The 21,000-nt window shown below is 38.3% G+C and overlaps 1 protein-coding gene across 1 annotated transcript; it reads right to left on the bottom strand.

The window, feature by feature from the left end:
* Nucleotides 1–324: 324 nt before the first annotated feature.
* On the bottom strand, nucleotides 325–19,879 carry LOC137064201 (suppressor of tumorigenicity 14 protein homolog). Its single transcript, XM_067435561.1, has 19 exons — nucleotides 19,104–19,879; nucleotides 17,510–17,681; nucleotides 16,293–16,420; nucleotides 15,034–15,101; nucleotides 12,397–12,587; nucleotides 12,196–12,318; nucleotides 11,609–11,828; nucleotides 9,522–9,664; nucleotides 9,324–9,421; nucleotides 9,036–9,145; nucleotides 8,729–8,862; nucleotides 4,431–4,535; nucleotides 4,253–4,351; nucleotides 3,813–3,926; nucleotides 3,445–3,564; nucleotides 3,153–3,336; nucleotides 2,668–2,939; nucleotides 1,322–1,458; nucleotides 325–1,246 (listed from the first exon to the last, which is right to left on the bottom strand). The coding sequence occupies exons 1-19, from the start codon at nucleotides 19,188–19,190 to the stop codon at nucleotides 1,079–1,081; spliced, it is 2,673 nt and encodes an 890-aa protein (XP_067291662.1). The 5' UTR covers nucleotides 19,191–19,879; the 3' UTR covers nucleotides 325–1,078.
* Between the last annotated feature and the right edge of the window lie 1,121 nt (nucleotides 19,880–21,000).

Here is a 21,000-nt window from a genome sequence, read left to right as displayed (position 1 = left end):
CAATTTGAGCACAGTGTGAGACTTCTAGAGGACAGGTGAGATTACTTCAGTCTTTTCTCAGAAGAAGAATCTGAGAAGCTGGAGACTTCAGAAAAATTCTCAATTTGAACATTTAATCTAGCTGTCTAGGAGAAGCAATTGAGACTCGTTTGTGAGTTTTCATACATCTATATACATGTGACAGATGATATTAGTCATGAATTAGACCACTGAAACATGCAAGCATTAAAAAACAGAGTGGACGTAATGTAATGTAGCACCTCTTTTTAATATATATCTATTTTCATATAGCTATTATAAAGTATCAACATTTGCTCAGTTTTGACATTTACATCTGGTTGTCAGGAATACAGATCAAGTGTGCGTAACTAAAGGAGTACTGAGTAATGTAATGTCAAATCACAACCAGTAGAGAGGTTCTTAGGGGCTGCCACTGCGTTCTCCCATTGGAGGAGTAGCCAACACTCATTTATTAAAACAAAAACCCTATAAAAACAATATAAAATGTTATTAATAATAATAATACAAGTCTAAAATGTATGTTGGTCATAATTTCTGATATGCAATCATTTTCACAGTTGGACATATTTAAAATGGACAATGAAGTGTAGGGTTTATTTCATCCTTAAACAATGAAAAAAAAGTCAAAATGATTCCATTACCATGAATAAATGAATGAAAACTAATATTTAGTCACTGTATGCAAATAATACAAATCTTACCAAGAGAACTCATTCCACTGCAATTAATGAAAGAGGTGTATCTCCTTAACCTGCTTGTTATAATCTCTACACTAGTAGTCCACTGTCGAGGCTTTAGAGAGAGTACAGTTGGTTTGTGGGTGGTTCTCTAGATTTTGGGGCATACAGAATCACAGAAGGGAGTGAAGCTGCTGGCAGACTGTGGGTGGAGGTATAAAACGCTGAGCAACTGGAATTGGTGGGAAACTGCTTCCGATGCAGAGGTGTTGATGTTTTCTGTGTGTCAGGGCACCACGAAAGCTGGGCCAGTGCACCTTGATCGTGGGAAAATCACCCGTTCTCTGGTGTAAATGTATGAGTGCGCATGCAAGTGTGCGTCACACCTGGCCTTTCGTCTGCTGGTGAATCCAGTCTGTGAACTTTATGACACGTGTGTAAACTCCGGGCCGGTTCTGTCGAGCGCAGCCCTCACCCCAACTCACAATGCCTGCTAGAAACCACCTGCGGCCACGTTCCAGACACACTAATGGTCCCCCAGAGTCTCCCTGTGCGAACAAAGACGTGAATATATGAACCGAGAACTCAGACAAGCACACAAACGTGACTAAGTGCACACTAACCTGACAAGCATCCACTCCTCCCTGAATGTTTCCGGCGCAAAGCATTCTGGGAGTGACCGCATCATCATACATTTTATTGCAAGTGTTATGACTGATGATGTTAACAGTGGCCTCCTGCAGCAATGTGGCCAGTTCACCTGAAATTTAGAAGGTTGCAGATAAAAACAATGCATTTAATTAAACGGTGTTTGCAACATAATTTACTTGTATCACGTTCCTAAATCAGTTATTCCCTGATAATGACCACTGTCAATAGCAATGTTGTATAATGACCACTCATCCAGGTATTTGAGGCCGGTGCTTCTTTCATGTCTCTCGTTTTATTCATGCAGCTGATGCCATTTTGCATCTCAGTTATCGACTGTATTTACTGTAAAATGAAATTGGAGATCCTCAGTATTCATACACTCTAAAAAATGCTGGGTTAAAAACAACCCAAGTTGGGTTGAAAATGCACCGACCCAACAATTGAGTTGTTTTAACCCAATGGTTGAGTTGTTTTAACCCAGTGGTTGAGTTGTTTTAACCCAGTGGTTGGGTTAAATGTTGCTTAAGACAACCCAATTGCTGGGTAAGAACAACTCAACCATTGGGTTAAAACAACCCAATTGTTGGGTCGGTGCATTTTCAACCCAACTTGGGTTGTTTTTAACCCAGCATTTTTTAGAGTGTAGTAGTTTAATAATAATAAAATTAAATTTTATTATTAGTCGAGGTTAGTCGAAGTGTTTGTCTTGTTGCTAGAATGATTGTTTTGTACACTGTAATGGATTATTAGATAATAAACAGGTAAGATTTTAAAATGCTTTCCTCTCAAATTAATATTTAATGTCGCCTTCATTATCAATGTACTGAAAATATGTGTAATAAGTAATACAATTGTATATTATCTCTCAAATGTCCGTCTAATTTGAACTTGTCTTGGTTTGTTCGTATGTTCTCCTTGCTGCTTTGCATCGGGTCCTGGTTACCCTGTTGGGGTTTATTTTGTTATAACTACTGGCTGGATATACAATAAGCCTTACTTAAAATATAAGAATACATTGAACCAACTTCAGTAATTTCTTATTAGTTAGGCATGCATTTTATGATCAATTTTAAATAAGATCACCATAAAAATCCAAGTACCAACCAAACAACTCAGGTAGCACACTCAGGTACACTCTAATGTGTGACTCTCCCACTTCAATGGGGAACTTGGGGGATTTTTCAGTCAAATATTAATCACTTTGGAATGCGCTTTAGTCATATGAATCATACGTTTAAAAGTGTGGATAAAATTGTATTGCTGCAGCTGAACAAGAAGCAATTGTTTGTTCTGAATGTGTTTCTACATTGTGCCGTACCTTCTTCTGTCAGAACCCCCCATCCAGTGACAAAGCAGCTGGTTCCAGAGGTGAAGGCGTGAGAGGGGGCGGGCACACAGACGGGCTGTACCAACTCATTGAAAAACACAGGGGCACTTAGTTCTAGTAGGGCAATGTCATAGTCAGAGGTGAACTGGTCGTATTGCGAATGCAAGACAATACGGCGGATTTGTCTGGTGGCTGCTGCGTTGCTGACCGAGTTCATTACTCGCATACCCATGTAGGCCCTCCATGACCGCGCATCAGAATACCTGCAAAAACATGAACCAGAAGTGACAAATAAATAAAATAAAACAAAACAGAATGAATGAATAAAACCATAAAATACTACCGTTCAAAGGTTTGGAGTCGGTTTAAAAAAAAAAAGTATCTTATGCTCACCAAGGCCTCCAATAAATCTCACCAATAAATCTCACTGACCTCAAACCTTTAACCCCAGTGTATGTGCCTGAATAAAACCTCACTTGATTGCATCCGAGTCCTGAAAGCAGTGAGCTGCAGAGACGAGCCAGCGGCTGGCCACCAGAGATGCCCCGCAAACGTGACCATAACGCTCCATCTGAAGGCTGACCTGCCACGGCCAAGAGCCTGTCTGGGCATCCGTTCCACCCACAATCTTTGCCCTCTTCCTGGGCCTTGTGCCACAACCTACACGCACAGCATTACATTTGTAGGAGCTGTTACTGTTGAAAGCAAAGAATCTTTATTATAGGTAGTTAAATCAAAGTAAATATGTCATTCTTTAAACATGCTCACCACAGCGCAACTCATCCGAGCCATCTTTGCAGTCCTTGATGCCGTCACACTCCGGATTGATCTTACTCAAGCATTTTCCACTGGCACATTTGAAGGAGGAGGTAGAGCATCCTTTTGAAACTGCAAAGGATCAGGCAGACATAATTCTGCATCACTGATAAAATAATGAAATTAAAAACATGATATGACCATAATGATCCATGTGATCATAAAAACACTTCAGACATCGTGTCATTATACATGTGTGCTTGTTATGAATATGTTTGTACTGAAAACCATGTGGCTTGAATGTCCAAATCCTCTTTTGGGATAATAAGCCCTGAAAGATTGAATAGAACTAAATTGTAGACAAAGTGGATTTTAATCACATGCTCTTGTGCAGTTGAGTTCATCGCTGCGATCTTTGCAGTCCACAATCCCATCACACACTGAGGCTTTGGGGAGGCAGATTTTGTTTGGGCACATATGGTAGCATTTACCTCCTAAAAGGTGGGCAAATTGAACACAAAAAGAAATGAGCTTGACAAACTCAAAGGTTACACACACACACACATACACACACACACACACACACACACACACACACACACACACACACACACACACACACACACACACACACACACACACACACACACACACACACACACACAAGAACTTAGGTAGGTCTTACCACAAACTCTCTCCACACGACTGTAGCAATAAAAATAGACATCTCTGGGTCATCTCTATCAATGAATTTAGGAAGAGGACAATTGTGTTGCATGAAGTATTAGAACTTCATAAGGACTGATAAAGACATTCTTACCACAGTTAGTCTCTTCACTGCTGTCACCACATGCAGCGTTACACTGGCTGTGTGGTCTGCACTGACCATTACAATAAACTTCTCCTGGTTTACATGAGTCTTAAAGCAAAGGAAGGCAGGTTTAAATAAGACAGCAATGAATGGCAGAAAAGAATGCAAGTATGGCTCATGCGCTTACTGCATTTAGCCTCATCTCGTCCATCAGAACAGTCTTTTTCTCCATCACACACTTTCCTCAGAGGAATGCACTTGCCATCTCCACAGCGGAACTGCCTCGGACATGCTAATATAGGAGAATAAACATGATCATTACTTACTGGGGTGTACATTTGTGCTCTGAAAAAAAATATTCATTAAGATTACATTTGTTTTCTTTGTAATGTCATCATAAGTTAAGAATTTTATTTTCGATAAGAAATTAATCTTTATCTACATTTTCTATTTCCCAAGTAGGGTACAAAATATTCTCCTCATACTCTTAAAAAAATGAACTTGAACTTCCGGTAAGTTTTATTTTTCAACAAATGATCAGTGACTGGAACAATCTAATCTTCAAATCTTCAAATTGATATATCCCTAGTAACTTGGGAAACAGGGTTGAATCAACTGAGCTTAAAGGGTTAGTTCACCCAAAAATTATTTCATTAATTAATCACCCTCATGTCGTTGGACAACCGTAATACCTTCGTTCATCTTCGGAACACAAATGAAGAGATTTTTGTTGAAAGCTGAGGGCTGAGAAAGGCTTCAGAAAGGCCTCCATTGGCATTCAGTACATTCCCACTGACCCACTCACAAGACCCATAAAGGCTCTAAAGACGTCGATACAAAGTCCATCTCACTATAGTGGCTGTACAATAATTTTACGAAGCAACGAGAATAGTTTTTGTGCGCAAAAAAATCAAAATAATGACTTTATCCACCAAGTTATTGTCTTCCGTGTAGGTCTCTGACGTGAACTCACCTTTTATGCGTGTTGTGAGTTGGTCAGTCAGCCTTTCTCAGCCATCAGCTTTCAACAAAAATATCTTCATTTGTGTTCCGAAGATGAACGGAGGTCTTACGGGTGTCCAACGACATGAGGGTGAGTAATTAATGACATAATTTTCATTTTTGGGTGAACTAACTCTTTAAAGTCACAATGAAATTAAAACCGACCCCTTACATTTTATGTAATATTGTTTATTTTAAATGATTTATCTGTGCACTTCATAATTAAAAAAAAAAATAATGTGCCCGCATAATCTTTAATCAAAAACGTTAACCTTCCCTCCTCCTCAAAACGACTTCTCTTCCTGTCATGTGCTGGCGTGAGGGTGGGCTATAGCGGTCTGTCTATATGATACTACAATGATATCGCGCTACTTTTTTTTTTTTTCAGAAGCCATTTCACTCGAATATTATCACAAAAAGGAAAAAAAGAACAATCGCAACTTCATGCATGTTTCAATGCAGTGAACACTAAAAGGTGTGTAAAAAATTATGTCTTCTCACAATGTTATAAAAAGTGTTCAATTTTAGAGTTCACAATTTTAAAGAAAGATTCTTTAAATGTTTGGTAACCGGGAAAAAACATGTGGCAACAGGGCTGCACACAAAATGTGGGACAGAAATAAAATCATGATTCAAAAATCTATGTAACCAATTCATGCATGAATTGTGACAACCACACATTTTCCTATGTGTGGAAACTCAACTGAGACTTTACAAAACTTATCCAGCCCCCCGTCTAGCAGAGTATGTCGATTTACCCAAATTACAGATCATTTTGGTTATGTTTACACACATTTCTACCGTAGCTATCCTCCCAAAGAAACCTCCGACTGAAATCTACTACATTGATCTATCAATGTTTTCAGACTGTGGAAAAAAAACTAGCGATATGTTGTTTTCAATCTCATCTGAAAAAAGCAGTGTTGGGGGTAACATGAATTATGTAATCAGATGACTTTTTGGTGTAATGAGTAAAGAAACACATTATAATTAACATTCATTAAGTAATCAGATTACTTTTTTGACGTAAAAAGTAACACATTTTAAGTAACATGCATTACATAATCAGATTACGTTTTGATGAAACAAGCAAAGTAACAATTATAAGTTACATTCAGTACATAATCAGATTACTTTTTGATGTAATGAGTAAAGAAACACATACGTATCATTCATTATGTAATCAGATTACTTTTTTGATGTAACAAGTAAAGTAACTATTATAAATTACATTCAGAACATAAGATTACTTTTTGATGTTTCTACAGTAACACTACAAATAACATGAATTATGCAATCAGATCACTTTTTTGATGTAACTAGAAAAGCAATACATTACACGTAACATGCATTACGTAATCAGATTACTTTAACATAACTGCAAATTACAATTCTAATTCTAGTTACTGCAGTATTTTGCTAATATTGCTAGAGATGCATAATGTCCAAATTAGTGGAAGATGATTAATCAGAATTTCCTCACAATCTAATATCAATACTTGGAACATTTAACAGTTATATGACAATTCAAATTTTTTACCAGAAAGAGATTCCTAGGATAAAAGGAATGGATGGATATTACGGAGAAACTTGGCATTTCTGACTGGCCGGCAGCTATAGGGTATGGAGAAAAAAATATTCCACATCACCCCTACATTTCTCACCACTTGGTGGCAGTGTATAGGATGATGCACTAGTTTACACTGTAGCAGCGCTTGACTGGGGCTAAAATTCAGCTCTGGCATACATACCCAGCACATCCGGCCCATGAGTTCCCCGTGAATGTTTTTGCTGGGGTTAGGGCCTTAAATTGGAGTATATAAATAAAACTAGGACAAGGACAAATAATGATAGATATTATCGAATTTGCTGCAAATGCAGATAAACTTAATATTGCTTTTTTGTCACACAGAAATGCCCTTGGCAGTAAAGCACTGATGATTTTGAGCTAGGATGCAGTAAAGTAAATTTACTTCTTTTAAATGCTGTCATCATTTACTCACTCTTGTGTCCTTCCAAACCTGTATGACTTCTGTGAAACACAGAAGATGATTTGAAGAATGTTGGCAAACAAGTCATTTTGGTTAGGCTACCATTTGAATATTGTATGAACAAAAAAAACAGACTTAAATAATTTTATTTTATGCTACACAGAAATAAATTAATTTAGGTTTGTAATGACATTAGGGTGAGTAAATGATCACATTTTTGGGTTGAACAATAGTTAACACATCATTTAAGTAAGACACTAATATCTATCTTTCATGAAGCTATTGCATTTCATTAAATCTATTAAAAAAAGTTAATAAAACTTTTAAAGAGGAAAAAATAGCTTTTTCCTTAATTCATGGGATCCAGACTTTAAAACTGTTTTAAAGACTATAGTTTAACTGTAGGCCAGTTTTATTTAAATGTAAGATCATGGTAGTCACAGGGTAAAAAACATAGGCTGTAAAAACCTTGCTCCTCATTATATGGCTATATGGTTTCTAAAACTATATAAAACATATAATAAACTATTATATTTCTAAGTAAAAAAAATGTAAACACCTGTAGAAAATACGAAAACAGCCTCTATAAAAGTGATTTATATTCTGCAATATTAATTTAAGTAACATAGCAACATTTTTAATAAATGTTTCTTCCAAATGTTTCTTCCAATATTTCTTCGCTGTTAGCTGCAATGTAAATTATGGTTCTGCTAAAGTGAAATGTTTGTGTGTATTGTCGTTTTCCACTTTACCTCGTCATTTTAGCTGATTCAACACAGAACCTGTAATGTTTCCATATCATACGATTGTATAAAACAAAATTCGGAGTCAAAGTGCCGTTCATAGAGCAGCATTTAAATGCAGTGTACGTTCATCAGCGGCTGCGCTGTGCGGATATTCACCTTTGCAGTTCCATGCGCTCAAATAGGCTACTAATAAAATAAAAAAAAAAAAAATAGAAAAAAGCGCCTAATATGGAGGGGAGGTCTCTCTCGCGGCGGCTTGTCAATTCAGAAGACAAAGCAATGGGCCGCTGTCGGTGCATGTTGTCAGTGGTCCAAAAAAACAACAACATTTTTTTTAAAAACACTACTGGCCCAAAAGTGCTTCGGCCCACCGGGCAAATGCCCGGTATGCCAGATTACCAGTCATGCACTGTAGTGGTAGATGTGCAACTGTGCCATCAAAACTCTTCATACACAAGAAATGGCTTTTTGAATAGCTATCCACTGTAGTTACCTCTATGCGTGAAAGGGTTCAAATAATTAATAATAGACCATTTAAAAAAAAAAATTTCTAAAATATTTAATTTTATATTACATCATACATTTTATCTAATAGTGCTCAAAAACAAAAACATTCGGATACATTTTTTACATGTAATGGCCTTGAAACATCACAAAGCAGTAACAGAGAACACATTACCACAAATCAACCCCCATTCTACAAGACAATAACAAACACAGATAAAAGCAGAATACAAAGAACTCACCGCTTTCAGGAGAGAAGGCTCTGTAGATCAGGTAAAAACCTTTATGTGTCAAAGACTCATCCGAGTGAAAGTGCAGCAGGACGGGTGAAGAATAGATCCTCTTTCTGCTGCTGTCCCCAATCGGGTTACAGAGCCTGTGGATGCGTAGAAAAAACACACGCACACAAATATAGCTCAAAGTTAGCTCAGCAACAAATATGATCTGATTCTCATAGGATGTATTATAAACCTAGTGCATGTAGACTCACAGCTTGTATACCGATGTCTAAGCCAAATTTTTTCAACACGTGAAAGACATGACACTCACTTGACGCCACCTATTTCCAGCCAATCTTTTTCGCAGGTACTCGAGGCTGGTGAATCCTGAATGTCTAGCATCACAATGGTCACGGAGAGAAGGTATCCCGGCAACGGAGCCTAAAAGTGAAACCAGACTCTCAACAGACGCACTCCTACACAAAGCTGTGGCCACCCTGCGGCCCTCGTCTCAAAGAAGGAGCATCCCAGGCCTCTGAAAGGGGTTCACAGGGCATGCATGCTAACACCGAGAAAGAGGCTCATGGGATACATGGGAAAGCCTTTAGCCTTAGCTCACCCTGATTTTCCAGTTACAGTCCACATTTGGAGGGTAGTAGGCGGGGTAGTAAGGCGACGTCACTGTGCCGTTCCATGCAGTGAGGAAACCACCACACTCTATAGAAAAAACAGTGACACGGAACCAAAGGAATTCTAACATCTGAGAGGAATAACAACTACAATGATAGCGTCTCATGCTGACCCCTAATTCACACACCGGTTTTGGGTATAGCCTGGAAATAAGCTTTGAAGATGGCTCCTTGCCTCTGACGACTGAATGAAAATGTGACAAGCATGACGTTCCCAGAAGATGTCAGTTTCATTATAGGGGACGTTCCTGATATTGGCAGACCACACCATCTAAAAAGAAAAGAGAGGATGTTTGATGTTTAGGTCACTTCAGTGACAGCATGAAAACAAATACAAACAGCATTCAAGTGTGGAGTGGTGAGGAATCTTATTGTTAGGAACAAAGCATCTTAAGTTTATATTATTTATATGCTCAGATCACATTTGTGATGACATTCAATTCAAATCGTGCCATAGCAAATTGTTCTCATGTGTCTGGCCACTGACATCCAACCTGGTCTTGATGCAGCATATTTTAGAGCAGAGGTGTTCGACAACTATCAACTTAAAGGGATAGTTCACCCAAACATGATAATTAGCCCATATCAACCTCAAGTCATCCGAGGTGCATATGAAATGCATAATACATTTCGGAGTTCATTTGAAAAATGTCCAGGGTCTTTCAAGTTTAATAATGGCAGTGAATGGCTGTTTCTGTTTTTTAAGTCCCTAAAAGTGCATCTATCCATCATAAAACTGACCCAGACGGCTCTGGAGGGTTAATAAAGACCTATAATCTCTATTTATAAGAAAATATCCTTATTTAAAATTTACAAACTGTAAAATCCGCTAACTGTCATACGTGTGTTCACGAGAACTGTCGTTCCAGTATATGACATATGAGCTTCTGCATATAGGATGCAGACATATCATAAGTTCCGGTGACGAACGTGGAAGCGCAGAAACAAAACAAAACTTGGTTGTCGCGAGAACTAGCATATTCTCACTGGAGCTTCCTACGTCATACGCTAGAACGCCAGTGTCTCGTGAACACACGTATGTCAGTTAGCGGAAGTTAGAGATTACAGTTTGTACATTTTAAATAAGGATATTTTCTTACACAAATGCATCACTTCAGTTCAGAAAGTGGAGCACTTTTATGATGGATAGATGCACTTCAAAAGCCATTCACTGCCATTATAAAGCTTGGAAAGAGCCAGGACATTTTTCAAATGAACTCTGATTGTATTCGTCTGAAAGAAGAATGTCATGTACACCAAGGATGGTGTGAAGGTGAGTAAATCATTGGCTAATTAAAAATTTTGGATGAACTATCCCATTAAAACTCTGGATTCAAAAGACTTGGAATATACACTACCATTTAAAAGTTTGAGGTTAGTAAAATGTCAAAGGAAAACAACAAAGTAACAGTAAAGCCTTCTACATTGTTACAAAGAAAAATAAATAAAATAATAATAATTATATATATATATATATATATATATATATATATATATATATATATGATCTTTCTGTTCATCTAAGGATCCTGAATTTTGATTTTTTTGTTGTTGAATAATTTCACAAAAATATTAAGCAGCACACCTGTTTCAACATTGCTAATAATAATGTAGAAGAAATGTTTCTTGAGCGGCATATCAGCATATTAAACAAATTCAGTGTAGCATCACATCAATAAATTACATTATAAATTACATTTTAAAATAAAAAAGTTCATTTCAATTGTAATAATATTTCAAATTAATTGGTCATACAAACCACTTTTATAGTGCTTTTTTGGCAGTTTGACTTCTTGACAGCATCTATTTCCATTATGAAAATAATTATTAAGATTCTGCAAAATATCTTTCTTTGTGATCCAATGAGCAAGATAACACAGAGTTTGAATGACAATAAATTGTCATTGAAAATTTCATTTTTGGGTGAACTAAACCTCTAAGCATTATAATTACATTTTATGCCAAATTAAGGCCAGGAAACTTACAGACTTAGACTGGGTAAACCCAGCCTAATCTGATTTGATTTCGCCCGGCAACTCAGTCTGGAAACCTGTACATTAATTTCTACTGCTTCTGTTACACTTTTGCGGGAACCAATTGCAGACTGGCTTATCCACCTGCCGTGCTGTTGGCGGGTTTAATATGATGACGGATAGATAAACGATGGGTCGCTGCCCATTGATCAGTACTTTTCTCTATGTGATGTCACACTCACCTGGCGATGATCTTGTTCTGAAGCGGCAAAAGGAAATCATAAGCAGACAGCTTGTTGGCAGAGCAGCTTCCTGGTGTTGCCCCTTGAAGTGTGAGAATGACCAGTCGCACAACGTGGCCGGAGGGAACCCGCAGCCTCCACTGGTAATACGGCTTCTTCGGACTGACAAGACTGAGTGTGCGATTGTTCCCGTACTTGGCATACAGGTCAAAAGACATGGCTGTTTGGCAGATGGAAGTAAGAAATTATCAGAATGAGAGAATAAGTCAAGAATACAATCAGAAAACAATGATTGTAGGGGTGATTTCATGACAGAATGATAGTATGGTAGTGATAGTACACTGTAAAACCTGCCTGGTTGAGGGACTTGCATGCAGAGTTTACTCAGAGGATTAATGGGACATGGTTGCATTTGAATTGCCTTACCTACTCGTGGCGTATATTGTGTTTTTCTTCGCTCATGGTACGATGTATCATGGAGGATACAGAAGAACTTAAGTTAACCAACATTTGGCAACTCAAATGAGTCAGTGTTCATAAATCATGTGAGTAAACTCAACAGGCTTTACAGTGTATTATGGTTGTACCCTGCAGCCCCAACTGCCACTTGCCACTCTGCAAAGAGTTTGGGTTCTTAATTTTTTCCGCTTTGTCATCAGAATCTTCGTCGTCATCATCCGCAGCATCACCACCATCATCTGGATTCAAACCTACAGACATAGAAACACACGTTTAAGAGTTGTCGTACTTTGGAAAGGACAAAAACAGAGGGATGAAATGCTCTTAACCCAGCAGACGCAGTGTGTCCTCATCCCTCTCCATGTAGTAGCGTTCCTCGTTCTTGCTAAAAAGGACCTTGTTTGTTCCAGGTAGACGACGCTGCAACCGGTTGGGATTCACTCTCCGGAGTTCCTCAGCAATAGCAGGAGGAGCAGAGAATTTACTCCAGTAGTACACACAAAGACCTTCCACTCCTTCACTGTCATCAGGACACATGACTTTTAACAAGATGACAACACCTAAAACTGTTTTAGTTTAGTAAACTGGGTTGATGGGCTTTGAATTTTCATTTGCTAATAGCCAAAATGGGCAAATGACCACATCAGAGCAGCGCTGGCAAATTAGAGTAGCAAATCACATTAGATCACTGCTGAAAATGCCAGCAAACATCTGCATCAGCTACAACAGCTGTGATCAAAGTCAAAAAATAATGCAATATCATTTTAGTGTTATTGTTAACTAAAGCAGAAATTATTAAAACATATTTTTGTTAATTGAAATAAATCTGAAATAAAATAAAATATAAATATTAGATGATATAAGAAATATTAAATAAAATCGTAACTTAAAAATCTTCTTAAAAATCTGAAAATTAGAAATGTTGCCTTGGAAAATTACTGAAATAAGTTGCAGTACTAAAAATAACTCAATTACTAAAAATAAATAATAAGTAAAAAAAAAAAAAACTATGAAAATCACATTACTATCAAATTACTAATTGAATTTAAAAAATAAAAGCTAATTTAAAAGTTTAATAAATATTATAATACAAAATAAATACTAAACCAACACTGGACCTTTGTGGTAATTGTTAACAGTAGTCTATCTTTTTATTTGTTATTTATTTTCTATTTTCTCTTTTTTATTGATTAGACGTATGGCAAGTGATTGTTTTAAATACCATGTATCATTAAATTAAGTATAAGGCAGATGAAGGTCATGAGACCTAAAGTTGCTGATAAAGCGTTTTCTGCAAGTATTAGAGTCTGGGATTTCCTTTTATTTTAAAGATTTTTGGATTTGTTTAACCTCTTCCCCACACACATATCTACAAACTTGGGACACTGAACAAATTGTGAATAAAAACAGATTGCAATGATGTGGAAGTTTCAAATTTCAATATTTTATTCAAAATACGACATAGATGACATATCAAATGTTTAAAATGAGGGAAAAATAAGTTGATTTTAAATATCATGACACATCTCAAAAAAGTTGGGACAAGGCCGTGTCTACCACTGTGTGGCATCCCCTCTTCTTTTTATAACAGTCTGCAAACGTCTGGGGACTGAGGAGATGTCTTCTTTGTTGCACCTTCCTCTTTATGATGCGGCAAATGTTTTCTATGGGTGAACGATCTGGACTGCAGGCTGGCCATTTCAGTAGCCGGATCCTTCTTCTACACAGCCATGATGTTGAAAATTGCAAGGTCTCCCCTGAAAGAGATGAGATCTGGATGGGAGCATATGTTTTTCTAGAACTTGGATAAACCTTTCAGCATTGATGATACATTTCCAGATGTGTAAGCTGCCCATGCCACACACACTCATGCAACCCCATACCATAAGAGATGCAGGCTTCTGAACTGAGCGCTGATAACAACTTGGGTTGTCCTTGTCCTCTTTAGTCCGGATGACATGGCGTCCCAGTTTTCCAAAAAGAACTTCAAATTTTGATTCGTCTGACCACAGAACAGTTTTCCACTTTGCCACAGTCTATTTCGAGCCTTGGCCTAGAGAAAACGCCTGCGCTTCTGGATCAGGTTTAGATATGGCTTCTATAGAGTTTTAGCTGGCAACAGCAAATGGCACGGTAGATTGTGTTCACCAACAACTATTCCTGTATGTGATGCAGTGCCATCTAAGGGCCCGAAGATCACAGGCATCCAGTATATTTTTCCGGCCTTGACCCTTATGCACAGAGATTGTTCCAGATTCTCTGAATCTTTGGATGATATTATGCACTGTAGATGATGATAACTTCAAACTCTTTTCAATTTTTCTTTGAGAAACTCCTTTCTGATGGTGCTTCACTACTTTTCACTATTGGGGGAAATCGGTGATCCTCTGCCCATCTTGACTTCTGAGAGACACTGCCACTCTGCTCTTTTTATACCCAATCATGTTGCCAATTGACCTAATAAGTTGCAAATTGGTCCTTCAGGTGTTCCTTATATGTACATTTAACTTTTCCGGCCTCTTATTGTCCCAACTTTTTTGGAATGTGTAGCTCTCATGAAATCCAAAATGAGCCAATATTTGGCATGCCATTTGGCATGTCTCACTTTCAACATTTGATGTTATCTATATTCTATTGTGAAAAAAATATAGGTTTATGAGATTTGTAAATTATTGCATTGCTTTTTTATTCACAATTTGTCTCAACTTTTTTGGAATCGGGTTTGTATAACCAACAGGTGTGCAATGGTAATTGTGTATTAATTGAAATGCCATGCAAAATGTGTTATATAATAAATCACAACTGTCTTTAACAGCTCTGTAAAAAAAGCAAAAAATAGTCATGGAGTCACACTTTTTTAGCCAATCAGAAATAGGCCTGATTTTGCATTTTTGTTGAGGGCAGGGTTTTAGAGAGAGATAGTTAAAAAAAAATCGACTGTGACGTGTGTTTATGTACAGACTCACCTAAATGCAATAATTCCTGAGTGCTGGTAATACAGGCTCCATGGTGAAGAATCATACAACTCTGAGAACTTAGATCCACGGTACGTCAACCGAAAGGAAGTAAAGAGACGACAGAGACATGAAATAACTGATTACCATGACAAACGTCACCCACTATTCTATTTCACATCTGCACACTGCAAACAAACCGCCGATGACATCTGCCGAGGTCATGAAGTTTCCGTCTGGTATATACTGTATTTCAGGACGTCACAGTGACATCAGAGCCACAGAGGCCGTGACATCACTGAAGAAGGTGAGACATCAGTGGCCCAGGCGAGACCTGCAGCCTTGGCACAAAAGCGCTGTTCTTGTGCGATTGGCTTTGAGCAACAAGAGCTTTGGGCAACAACAGCGCCATTGTCTGGGGCTCAATGTCATCCCGAAGTGCTGGATGGAAGGGGCGGGCAGCAGGTTTAGACAAACTTTTATGAGCAAAGGCGCACACTTGTAGGCCATCACTTCTCACAATCACATTTGCTTGCTATTAAACTGGATTACAGGCATGACACAGGTTACATTTAGGCTAATTAGAGCATCGTACTGGATGAAATGCCGCACTTGGCCAGTTTCCTCATCGGCCTCTATTAATCTGTGGACACAAATGCCAACCATTCCCATGATACTGGCACACATTGGCCCTTTTGGCCCACGCTTTCCTGCGCTCTCTTTCGGTGGCCTATATCCTTACTTTCTCTCTCCTTGCCTACTCTGTCCCCTGGTCTACCTTTCTTTTCTCCGCTGGCTGCAGCCTCTCAGCAAAAGAGGTACAGAGCATCTGATTGTGTGTGAGGAAGCCCACAGACAATGTTTTTATTGAAGGACTGCTCTTCCTCTCACTCAGCCCGCCTGGGCCCTGTCCCTCTCACAAACACCGTTCTTGTCCTCGGGCCTGAAAAGCTACAGTCCTCTGGGAGCCGGTCTCACCGCACCGCCTCACACCGAGCCGAGCTCCGGTTACAGCTGGCTTTACATTTAAGAGGGCCACGGAGCGGCCGAAGACTCGGCAGAGCCTGCTTTACATTTAAAAGGGTGACAATGAGGGACGAGCGCACCACCGGCCCTGCAGCTCTGGCGGACTTTGCGTTTGAAAGTGCCAGGGGCGAGCATCGTTCCTTGAGTGGTCTCTGGAGAGCAGCCGCATTCCGGAGAGATCACGGAGAAACCGGCTTTGTTGCCGAGGGCGGCACAGAGAGACCGTTATGTATGTTTATGCTTACGTAATGGCTTAGCGCCTGAGACTGGAGGCGGAACTGTGTTGACGACGGGTCTGCCAGGTCTGGGGAGAAACTGAGGTTGGAGAACTCGATGCTTCCTCCAAGGTAGAACACTGAGGGCGATGGAGAAGCTGCGGGAACAGGAACACATAATATTAAACAGAACATTTTAAAATGCTTTCAGAAGTTTAAAATGTTGATTACCACAACATACCATACACCCCAAAAAAGTATCTGCACACTTCAAATGTTGAATTATACAACAAAATATCAAATCAAGAGACATTTATTTTAAAGGAAGAAGCACACAGATACTTTTTAAGCTGACTATTTCATTTTTAAGATTTAATACATGGAAAATATGCTATTTAGTTGCCATATATTGTAAAAAGACTTAGTAAAAACACATATTTGAATGAAATAAAAATACCATTTTCTTTCAAGTTACACTACCTTTTAAAAGTTTGTATTTATTCTCATTTTAAAGAAAGGGATACTTTTATTCAGCAAAAGTGACAGTTAATTTATTTATGTTACAAAATATGTTTATGAAGGATCATATGACAACAAAGACTGGAGTAATGTTTTGAAAATTTAGCTTTCCCAACACAGGAATAAATAACATTTTCAAATATATTAAAATATAATTACACATCATTTTTATTTCACAATATTTCTGTTTTTACTGTATTTTTGATCGAATAAATGGAGCATAAGAGACTTCTTTCAAAAACATGCCAAACAGTTTACTGACCTCAAACTTTTAAACTGGTGTTTATAATTCTTTTTAGATAAATAATAATTTGAGCACATTATTTAACAATTATTTGAACACTAAATCTACTGTATATCTACTAAAAAATAATCTTCATTATTATAATTAACAGTATCTGCAAAACAACTATATATGAAGTTTGTTCTGACAAAAGGTCTTGTATTATTTGTTTGCCACATCATTTATATCTAATGCAATAACATTCACACATTTATAAGAATGACTAGTATTCAAAAGTGACATCTTTTGGTGGTCATGTGAATAAGAAAAATATCTACAGCAGCCCAATGTATGAGTAGCCCGATGAAGCAAAACAAAATAAGAACATTTTCATTCTCTCCTCGAAGACACTTGGACAGCCAAGGATGAGAGGCTTGACTAGCTATACTGGAACATACCAGATCATAATCTCAGCATTCCTCTACAGCAGAGGGTCTTAACTTACATGCAAGAAAATGGAGAGTCAGTGCAATGGCAGCCGAGAGAGGGAGGAGGGGGGAGACTCTCAGCGCCCACTTACTCCATGCCCCACAATCCGCTCTCTTGCCCGCTGGGCTCTTGATGTCAGACTCACTGCTAGATGGGCTTGACGTCTGGATGGGCTTTGTCACAAAGTCCTGTGAAACACAAGTCGAGAAACGTTGCCTTAACGTCACTTGTTGAGAGACTGCATGCTATATGAGCCGAAACAAGTCATGATCATTATCACAACCTTTCTGTCACCCTACAACCTATGTGTCGTATTTAATTGGCTTCCCCCCACCATCATTCTAAACATCCTTTTATTAGGAGGAAGGGGTCACGGAACTAGGATATCCTGGTGGGATTCCCCTGTGGAGTCGCACAAAGCGTAATTTGAGGGTCTGCTTTCCCACGGCCCCTCTCAGCGGTGTCAGCACTCCATCTTTGACAAGCACATTCATGAGACCATCAAGACCAACGTTTAGACACAGGCAACCCGTGGCCAAACTAAAAGTTTTAAGTTCATTATCACAGCTGGAATGAGCTTAAAATACCTTTTGTAAGTTTGTATAGGGGCGAGGGGAGTGCTGTAACACAGGGTGAGTTGTAACAGTTTAGCCAATTAGAAACTAGATCTATCATACACTTTTAAAAATAAAGATTGCCAGCGACGCCATAGAAGAACCATTGGTTTCCCAAAGAACCTTTCAGTGAGAAGTTATTAAAAGAACCATTTTTATAGCGTGAAGAACATTTTAATAATCTAAAGAACCTTTTTCTCTATACAGAACTTTTGTGGAATGGAAACGTTCCATGGATGTTAGAGGTTATTCATGGAACCTCGATGCCAAAGTGTATGTGACCACCAAAATAAGGTGACAGAGGTTACACGACACAAATTATAATAATATGACAGAAAATGTATGATCAATAAATCAGCAGGTTATCAATAAATATAGCAGGTATAATTGGACAAATAATATCCATGCATGTTTTTCATCTATGGGTTTAAAAAAACAACAACCTAGTAATATCATGGCTGACCAGACAAGGAGACCCACTTTCCAATCAACGAATAATCCCATACATAAATATTTTTCAGAGTTACAAACTTACAATTAGTCCATGTTTTGTGCATTTCTAAATTTGTTTGAAATTGCAGTTTTAAAAAGTGCCCTTAAAATTAAGCGGTGATGAAAATATTATGCACATAATTTAAAACATCCACGTTTTCCGTTATGTAGATGTAAGAAACAGCATCAATGTACATGTCCTTGACAATAATTTACACACATTAACTAACATAAAATTACACATAATAATTATATATAAAATTTCAGACTATTATAATATTATTGCTGTTTTAATTAAAAAAAATTATAGCCTACTTTTGAGACACGTACAGCACTAAAAACAGTGATGCACAGATGTTGAAACATTAGGCTCACACAATATAATTATATGTATTCTGTAAGCAAGAATAAACTCTGCAATTTGCTCAAAAGCATCATCACCGTGTTGAATTCGCTCTAGACGCTGCGTCTGCGCGCGCGGTGCTGATGGAGGGTCTCTCATACCTGTGCAGGTGCACCGGCGGGGGCGCAGGCTCCTAAACCAGAGACGCTGTAAACTTCGCAGCTCCTGTTTTTGGGAAAAGTCCTCATGGCCCGCTCTCTTATGGCTCCGATGCAGCGATACAGAACAATACCTCGGGCAGAGAAATCAGCCCGGAGACGTAGTGCGATCCCGGAGAAACCCGACCTGAGCGGGTCTGGCGCTGCGAGCAATCACTCTCCGTGTCTCTCCGTGAACAGGTGCTGCACGGCACCCAGCATGCACCGCGGCACAAAGGGAGCACTATGAGCAGGTACAATCCACACAGCCATCCGTGCGACAGAAATTGTGGGCAAACTTCTCCCGTGGTGTGCGTGTGCCATGGGCCACAATGGGCAGTCTGATGTTACATGATTAGTGAGTCATTAAATTAATCGCGAAGAAGAATGCATCATTACATCGGTCCGTCTTCTGGGGATGAAAAACATCAGCGCATAGCTAAAATATTTTGTTTAAAAAGAGTCGGTGTGGGTGAAATATTTCCCTGTTGTTTCCCCCGTGTCTCACATTACGAACTAGCGAGGCGTGCAGCCTGGGAACAAAGTAGACCCAATATCCCCGTGTGCTGCACACTGTAATTTATTACTCAATGATTCTACACTGGGGCGTTTTCCTCCTCACAGTATTGACGGTATACTGTAAGAGTAGCCTATAGCGTTTCTATAAAACGATCAAAAACGCTGTAGCCTATATCATATGCATAGTAGATGGCGAGGTCACGGTGTAAAGAAAAGCTATACTGCACACGAAATACGCATGCGCATGCCGTCACCGTTTTTTTAACTTCGGATTTTGTAACACGGAGATCGTAACGGTATCGTTTTTTTTTCAGTCCCCCAAAACGCCGTTGACGGCAACAAAAAAAAACATATATATATATATATATATATATATATATATATATATATATATATATATATATATATATATATATATATATATATATATATATATATATATATATATATATATATATATATATAATCTCTCATTAATCATTATAAATAAATAACATTTTTAGATCTACCATTCCTTTTTTAAGCTCTCTCGTATCCAGCTTTGTGTCCGAGTCTTCCGAATCCGAGCAAAGTTTTTTTAATTTAATTTTTTTATTAAATGAAAATAAAAGCCAACACAGTAGCTACCCATATGAAATGTTTATTCATTTGCTATTAATTTGATTGTAGAACAATAGTCACCAATGGTCTGCATTGCAACTAAGCCTAAGTAGATTGTAGAACCATTGGCACCACTGGTATTATATTACATTTACCCCTGGTTTCACAGACAATGCTTAAAGGGTTAGTTCACCAAAAAATGAAATTTATGTCATTAATGACTCACCCTAATGTCGTTCCACACCCGTAAGACCTCCGTTCATCTTCGGAACACAGTTTAAGATGTTTATATTTAGTCCGAGAGCGTATCCAAGTGTATGCACACTATACTGTCAGCGGATTGATTCATGATTCGGATCGCCAATGTCACGTGATTTCAGCAGTTTGACACATGATCCGAATCATTAATCAATATGCTGATTCATGACCATTTCCATTTGAATCTTTATTTGAGGATTGAAAACAAACGCGGAAGAGAAGACAATGCTAAATAAAGTCGTAGTTTTTGTTATTTTTTGACCAAAATGTATTTTCGATGCTTCAAGAGATTCTAATGAACTAACTGATGTCACATATGGACTACTCTGATGATGTTTTTATTCTCTTTCTGGACATGGACAGTATAGTGTGCATACACTTGGATACGCTCTTGGACTAAATATAAAATATCATATGAAGATGAACAGAGGTCTTACGGGTGTGGAACAACATTAGGGTGAGTCATTAATGACATCAATTTCAT

The sequence above is a fragment of the Pseudorasbora parva genome, chromosome 24 (assembly GCF_024679245.1).
Source record: "Pseudorasbora parva isolate DD20220531a chromosome 24, ASM2467924v1, whole genome shotgun sequence".
Classification (NCBI taxonomy): domain Eukaryota; kingdom Metazoa; phylum Chordata; class Actinopteri; order Cypriniformes; family Gobionidae; genus Pseudorasbora; species Pseudorasbora parva.
The sequence above is the reverse complement of the archived record's forward strand: the minus strand, read 5'-3'. Positions and strand labels throughout refer to the sequence as shown.

Bases quoted from the DNA above. Each gene is read 5' to 3' on its own strand.
- LOC137064201 (XM_067435561.1), bottom strand. From the start codon at position 19,190: ATGAGGACTTTTCCCAAAAACAGGAGCTGCGAAGTTTACAGCGTCTCT. The intron at 3,927-4,252 runs GTAAGAATGTCT...CCCACCTTTTAG, and splicing joins CAGTGAAGAGACTAACTGTG to GAGGTAAATGCTACCATATG. The intron at 2,940-3,152 runs GTGAGGTTTTAT...ATGTTTTTGCAG, and splicing joins CAGGACTCGGATGCAATCAA to GTATTCTGATGCGCGGTCAT.